This window comes from Protobothrops mucrosquamatus, unplaced genomic scaffold (assembly GCF_001527695.2).
Source record: "Protobothrops mucrosquamatus isolate PMUCROS unplaced genomic scaffold, P.Mucros_1.0 scaffold683, whole genome shotgun sequence".
Lineage (NCBI taxonomy): Eukaryota > Metazoa > Chordata > Lepidosauria > Squamata > Viperidae > Protobothrops > Protobothrops mucrosquamatus.
In genome coordinates this window covers 236,473-243,995 of record NW_015386970.1, presented here as the reverse complement: position 1 = coordinate 243,995, position 7,523 = coordinate 236,473, and the positions used below count along the sequence as shown (strand labels likewise).

Here is a 7,523-nt window from a genome sequence, read left to right as displayed (position 1 = left end):
TTTGTTTGAATATATTTCTGTTACCAGTTAAAACCACTGAGAAACATTGCCATACATGTTAAAGTGCAAATGTTCATATCAGATAATATTTAGCAACAAAACTATACTTTGATTCAACTTTTGTTTTGGATAATTAAAGTTCCAGGTTCAATCTAAGTAGACATCTCCCGTGTAGAATATGGAATGATTCTAGTCTGAAATGATAAAAAGGCATTTGTTTTGCTATTGGTATTTTTTTAAAAAAACTAATATATGGGGAAGGTGCTTGATATGGTACTTACGCCTTCATTTCATATTATAGGTTGGAGTACGAGGAAAAGATATTGTAGTTCTTGGTGTGGAGAAAAAATCTGTGGCGAAACTGCAAGATGAGAGAACTGTCCGAAAGATCTGTGCTCTTGATGACAACGTCTGCATGGCTTTTGCAGGTACTCTGATGATGGGTTTTCTTCATACAGCCTTCCCCCAGTTTCACTTTTTTTTTAGATATGTGTGAAACTATAAATCTGAGAATTCTTAGCCAGTACATTCCTTGCTACAAAGACTAGAAATTACTGTTCCTGTGGATCGTTGTTTTTTTATTTGCAAAGAATCTCAACAAATTAAAAATATTAAGGCTAGGAAAAAAAATCTGTGGAGATTTCTTCTCTTCTCTTTGTTCTGAAAATATAATGAAGGACTGTTTTCTTTATCCCTCAGGTCAATTTTAAATCTTTTATTTAAAAAAAGTACTTTAAAGTTAATTATTATAATTAGTTTTTGAAATTCAAATCTTTATAATCAAATAGTATTCTACTTTGAATGTTGAGAAAAAAAATTATAAATGGTTCAGAAATGTCCATTCATTTTTCTATTAATGGAAATTTAATTATTTTGACTTGAATATGACAGTGTCATTCTTTTGTCAAATATTTCAGTAGCAGTGTTCAATTCCCCATTTTACTCTGCCCACCACTCCCCCCAGCTGGTGTGGGTGGATTTAATAGGATTAAAACTCTGCTGTTCGAATGCTGTCTGCTCTAGAAGACTGGGAGATTCTTGAAATTAAATTTTCCTGATTTTACCAATCAGGTTAGCCAGCCCTGAAAGATAGAATTCTACAGCCCTGGTTCATTTTTTTACTTAACAATCAGATTTAGGAGCACAACACTCTTTGCTCTATTTCTTTTTGTCAATTAAAAGCTGCATTAACAATCTGAGTGGAAGAATGGCAGTCACAAAATGTCAGGTTAATCTTTCCTCTGCCCTTTTTCATTCAGAATCATCACAGGGAGGCTCATTAGATATCATAATGAAAGTATGCTGGGAATGCACATATCATTTATCCACATCAAAAGAATATTTTTTTCTGGAACATAAGATGAATATATTATATAGGCATAAAATAAATATTCATTTAACGAGCTTACTAAAGTAAAAATATTTTTACCTACTTTGCTAAAGGCAAATTTTGATATTTTGAACTATTATTTACAGGTCTCACAGCAGATGCCCGGATAGTTATAAATAGAGCCCGAGTGGAATGCCAAAGCCATAGACTTACAGTGGAAGATCCTGTCACTGTGGAATATATTACACGTTATATTGCTAGCCTGAAGCAGGTATGTACATTTGTTTAAAGGCCATATTCATTGCTTGGTTTTATTGCAAAATTTGGGCAAAAATGGAATATAATATAGCTGCTTTTATTGGCCAAAAATAAAATCTAGTTTTTTTCCCCAAAAATAAAAGATAGTAGGAAATAATGTTTCCTATCCCAGTTATTAGATATTATGTTTGATTTTTTTTGCAGATTTACATACAGGTAGCCCTCCACTTACAATAGTCCATTTAGTGACCATTCAAAGTTACATCACTGAAAAAAGTGACTTATGACCATTTTTCACATTTATGACTGTTGTAGTGTCCCCATGGTCATATGATCAAAATTCAGACACTTGGCAGCTGACTCATATTTATGACCTTTGCTGTGTCCTGGGATCATGTGATCACCTTTTACAACCTTCTGACAAGCAAAGTCAATGGGGAAGCCAGATTCACTTAACAACTGTGCTACTAACTTAACAACAGTGGTTCGCTTAACAACTGTGGCAAGAAAGGTCGTAAAATGGGGCAAAACCCACTTAAAGGTCTCACTTAGCAACATAAATGTTGGCCTCAATTGTGCTTGTAAGTTGAGGACTACCTATACTTGCTTCCATCTTTGCCAACTTAATGATGTTCCTTTAATTAAAGTGTATGATAACATGAAGATGTTTTTCAGTTCTTAAATATGCATTTGGAAAAATTGCGAATTCCAGGCTGGATTAATGATTAATGAGCAATCAGATGTTTAAAATATTAATTCTTCAACATCTTTTGGGTTACAAGTAAATTTAGTTTTCCAAAAAAATAGAGAGTACTGTTTTGTAACTTTCAAAAAGCATGGAGTTGAAAATAGTACTCTGAAACAGCTGTTCTACACTTGCTGAAAATATTTCAGTGCTGTTTGATCATTCAGAAGTTTTGCTTTGATCTGGGGCTAAGTTTCAACTTCAGTCTGTTTTGAATTCTGAACTGCTGTCTGAAACAGGGACTTTTGCTCTTAAAATCTTTTTGATCTCTTCAGAACATAATCTAATTTCTTAGTTGCCAAGTACTGGTTCGTAAATTGTTACATCTCTTGGCATACAGTTAGCAGTAGTTCTATTTTTGTAACACCTTTTTTTCCCCTTTTTTCTCAGCGATACACCCAGAGTAATGGCCGCAGACCTTTTGGTATTTCTGCCCTTATTGTAGGGTTTGACTTTGATGGAACTCCGAGGCTATATCAGACTGACCCATCTGGCACCTACCATGCTTGGAAGGTGAGTTGACCCATTAGATTTTGTGAAGATGAAAATGAAAGAGCACTTAAATCATATAAGTAAATCCTTCCATCAGATTAATTCATTCTCTCATAATCTATGGAAGATCAGAAAGTATTAAACAGTTTAACCCAGGGGTAGGCAACTTTGACTTTTTTATGACTCGTGGACTTCAACTCCCATAATTCCTGAGCCAGTCATGCTGGCTCAGGAATTCTGGGAGTTGAAATTCACGAGTCATAAAAGAGCCAAGGTTGCCTACCCCTGGGTTAACCTAATCTTTTTTTCCTTATTCCTTTCTCTCCAATTCTGGATTAGATATTCCCTTTTTAAAAGCCGGTTAACCATACTGTGGTTCAAAATAGTACATTCCCTATTATTCATAATCCATGTATTTTTCTGCTTTTATTTATATGGAGAACCAGAGTTAGACTAGGTTCATATATCATACTAACCATAATGTAACTGGTTTGGTTCGACAAGATATGTGAACCTGGCGAAATGAAACATGGTTAAGCAAATGAGTTCACTGCTTTGCATAGGATTTAATGGACTACTAGAAAAGTAGCCCCAAGGTGAGATGAGTGGCAAGTAAATTTAATAAATAAATAAATAAATAAATAAACATTTTAAAATGAAAAGCTAACCCATGTTGAACGATAGTGGAAGCAACAGCCAAAATGTTACAAAATAATTTATGGCAACCCTTTGGTTAAAATTTCTTTTGCCATTTGCTTTCTATTATTTGTAGGAATGGTTATTGTTTTTTTGATAGCGATAGTACTGTAGAACTTTCCAGTCGACAGTTGGAATGACTTCATTCTTATTAAAAAATATTTGTTTAGATGTAGAAAATTCACATGGTTGCCCATCTTACATATGAACTCTGGGTAGCCAACAACAATGAAGACCAATATACTGCGTTTCCCTGAAAATAAGACCCAGTCTTATTTTTATATATTTCTTTGCCTCCAAAAGAGGCACCAGGTCTTATTTTTGGGGGGTGGGTGGGTGTTTTCCATAGTCTCACCTCGCAGCGGGGGTACCAACAGCCTTGCCCAGCTGGCCAACTTCTTCTCCAGCTGAAGGAAATGCCTCTGCAGCTGAGATTGCAGCCTCGGCTTGATGTCCGTGGCACCCCCTGGCTTCCATTTTGCTGATAGAGGCTTTTCTGGAGGTCTCTGACGTCGAAATGCTGGTTGGGGAGCACCACAGAAGAACTGGGCCAGCAAGGCAAAGCAGGTGTCTATTCATGGGAGACCTGGCTGCAACGGTAAGTGGGGCCTGTGGGGCAGCTCCCACCCCACCCTGCCCTAGCTTGATTTTTAGGCATGAGCCTTGCCCCAAAACTAGGGCTTATTTATGGGGTAGGGCTTATATTAGACCCACCCACCCCCAAATCAAGCTAGGGCTTATTTTCAGGGTAGGTCTTACTTTTGGGAAAACACGGTAGTAACTTTTAAAACTCAACCTCTGTCCAAATAATTAAAAGAATTGTACAATAGCAAAAGCACAATATAACAAACTGAACCACATAAACTGCACTTACAGTGGGTTTCCCTAACATCTCAGCCCAGGATTGGGGGAAAAGCTAGCTCTTTGCTACCTTCCAGAAGGCCAGAGGAGTTGGGGTCTTCAAGGGAGGCTGTTACATGGGACAGGCACCATAATATTGTAGCCTTGTGCTGTGAAATACTTTTGTCTTGACTGCTTTCCCTAGAGCTTAGAAATATGGAGGAGTAGAGGTATGCAGTAATTGGACCTGGAATTTAGCCATCAATAGGCTTTGTCACTTTGTGGAAAAAAGAACTGTTATATCTTTCACTAGGAATATTGCATGTTGGGAGATTGTTTATGTTACTTGGATCCAAACACTTGCAATTTGGTTTCATAGTATCTGATAATTGTTAAATATTAACTGGAGGCATTTTTAGGCTATCAGATGAAACATTTAAATATGTTAATATTTCGTTGACATTTTTCATCAGTTTGCCAAGCTTTGCCAAGTATATTTCTTATCCTAGGCTAATGCAATTGGCAGAGGAGCAAAATCCGTGCGGGAATTTCTGGAGAAAAACTATACTGATGAAGCCATTGAAACTGATGATCTGACAATTAAACTTGTTATCAAAGCCCTTCTTGAAGTAAGTGTCAACATTTGAATTGTTCCTAATTTGATTATTTTGATAATGAACAAGCTAAATAGTGCCCTAATAATTTAGTATTCTTTAATTTCATTCAGTAAAATTAAGAGCCAGAGTTCTTTGCCTGGTTTTAAGATTGACTTGGAGGAAATACACTTTTTCTGGGTGTTTTAAATTTATTAGATTGAAGTACTCTTAGATGTGTCATGTAGTTCAAATGGGATGTCATCTTTTTTCATTGCAAAAAAATCCTTAATTGTAACACATTTGTAACAAAGTCTTTTTCTGAATTTCTGCAATTTAAGGTTGTACAGTCTGGTGGAAAAAATATTGAGCTGGCTGTTATGAGAAGAAGCCAACCTCTCAAGGTAAACTGATTTAAGTAATACTATTTTTTTGTTTTGAGGATTAGTTGCTGTATCATGGTCTTTAGTTGCTTGCAAAAGAGCTCTGCACTTGAAATGTAATGGCTTCCTAATAAATAATATAGATAATTGGCATCTATACATGATACTTCTGAAGCCTAAATAAAGGAATAAATCATTCCAAGCCATTCTGTTTCACTCATTCCATTTCATGCCTTTATTGATATATACATTCCAGCAGAATTTTTCAAGCTGGATAACTTGAAAGATGTGTGGATTTCAACTCACAGAATTCCTCAGCCAAATCCCAAAAATTCTAGGAACTCCGGTCCATACCACTTAAAATCCCGCAGTTAGAAAAATACTGTACTATTGAACAGTGATCCCCAACCTTTTGGGCTCCAGGGACCGGTTCCATGGAGGGCAGTTTTCTGCGGCCCGTGGAGGGTGTGGTTTCATGTGCAGTCTGGATCCCATGTGTGTGCGAATGGGGCTTTGCTTGCTTGCGTGACCCAGTTCCTGCCAGGCCTTGAACAGGTGCCGGTCCTGGGGTTGGGGACCCTGGTGTAGAACATTATAAATGCAATATGAAATTTTGCCTCAAATGAAAAAAAAATATTGCATAGTGATTTCACATTTAGTTAACAGCAGCATCCTTGATCTAAGAGGACTAGAAAAGATGGGGGTGAATAAAATAGGTAATGGATTTACCTGTTTTTCTCTTCACCTGGCTTGCTTAATTGTACTGTTACTCTCTTGCTATTACCACTGGATCAATGAGAATCCTTCAGAGGATGGGTGAATTTGTTAGGAAACCGGCTACATCTGGTTACATAAGACTTGGAACTGACCAATTGATTGTAATCTCATCACTTCTCTATAGATACTGAGCCCTGATGAAATTGAAAAATACGTTGCCGAAATTGAAAAAGAGAAAGAAGAGAATGAGAAGAAGAAACAGAAGAAAACTACCACATGATGAATTTCTTTAGTTTTGGTTTTTAAATCAATCATGAGTCTGTATAGATATGTAAGCATTCTATTTCCTTGTTCTCTGCCCCCTTTTAAGAGGTCTACAATAAACCACCTGTTTTTTTAACCTTGTTACTAGAAGAGGCTCCGTTCTTATATGTATGTTTATATATATATATATATATAAAAGCCAGACTGCAATAATACCCGTTTTTCTAAACAAAAATAGAAAATGTTTTCATAACTTGTTGAGGAATGCACAATTTGACATAGAAGATACCTTTTATTACTATTATTCTATTACTGTTTATCACCACTGCTGCATTGCTCATGTTTATGTTCCAATTTGTTAAAATTCATCAGGGTAATGATTGACGAAGCCTAAAATTGCTGAAACGTCACTCCAACATAATGTGGAAATGGTTCATAATTAAGTCTTGCACTTAAATATGAAAGATAAAATGTAAACGTGATCTCTGTTGAATGTTTGACAGTAGATCTATGTGTGAATTAATTTCTAACTGCATGGCGGTAAAATTCAACAAAATCATTTTGGCAGGTAGTCATAGAAATTCTCATACAGACTCAGGATGGGACCATGGTTCATTACAGCGGGACTTTAATACTTTTACAACGGTATTAGAACGAAAAAGTTTTTTATATAACCACAACTCGTGAAAAGAATGTTCGATTAGACCAAAACAAGAAAACAGTCAACGTCCGTTAGTAGTTCAGTGTCCTCAATTTGTTAGGTTTTGAAGTTTATCAACCGTTTGCGTATGGTTTATCACATAAAACACCCTAAAGGATGCAATCTGTTGAAAAGTATTTCCACATAGAACAATTGGAAAATAGTGGCTATTAAGTTGAATCGTTAGAACAAGAGGGTTTTAGTGTAGCTTAGAGCAAATAAGCATTACAGCAAAAGATTTTTTTAAAAAATCTCTCTTCCTTGAATAACTGTCCCTTCTGATTTTGCAGCCCAGAGAAAATAAGGTAGAAAATTAGATCAGGGCTAAGTCAAAGTTCACAGGACAGATCTGAACGCTGGAAGAATATAGCTATTGTCCCTGTGGCATGTGCTGGGGAATACTTGTGAGCCTTTGAAAGATAGCGCGCTATCTTTGATTCACAAAGATCAAATTCAAAGACTCAGATATAGTAATGAATGGAAAAATAATTTTCAAGATCAGTAT

At 36.1% G+C, this 7,523-nt stretch overlaps 1 protein-coding gene across 1 annotated transcript in view; it reads left to right on the top strand.

The window, feature by feature from the left end:
- PSMA7 (proteasome subunit alpha 7) overlaps positions 1–6,457 on the top strand; it is a 14,971-nt gene extending 8,514 nt beyond the window's left edge. The window contains exons 2-7 of the mRNA XM_015818138.1: positions 302–428; positions 1,477–1,601; positions 2,724–2,846; positions 4,871–4,990; positions 5,296–5,358; positions 6,239–6,457. Coding sequence (XP_015673624.1) covers positions 302–428; positions 1,477–1,601; positions 2,724–2,846; positions 4,871–4,990; positions 5,296–5,358; positions 6,239–6,334 — 654 coding nt within the window. The 3' untranslated portion in view covers positions 6,335–6,457. The remainder of the gene's footprint in view (positions 1–301; positions 429–1,476; positions 1,602–2,723; positions 2,847–4,870; positions 4,991–5,295; positions 5,359–6,238) is intronic.
- Positions 6,458–7,523: the final 1,066 nt, after the last annotated feature.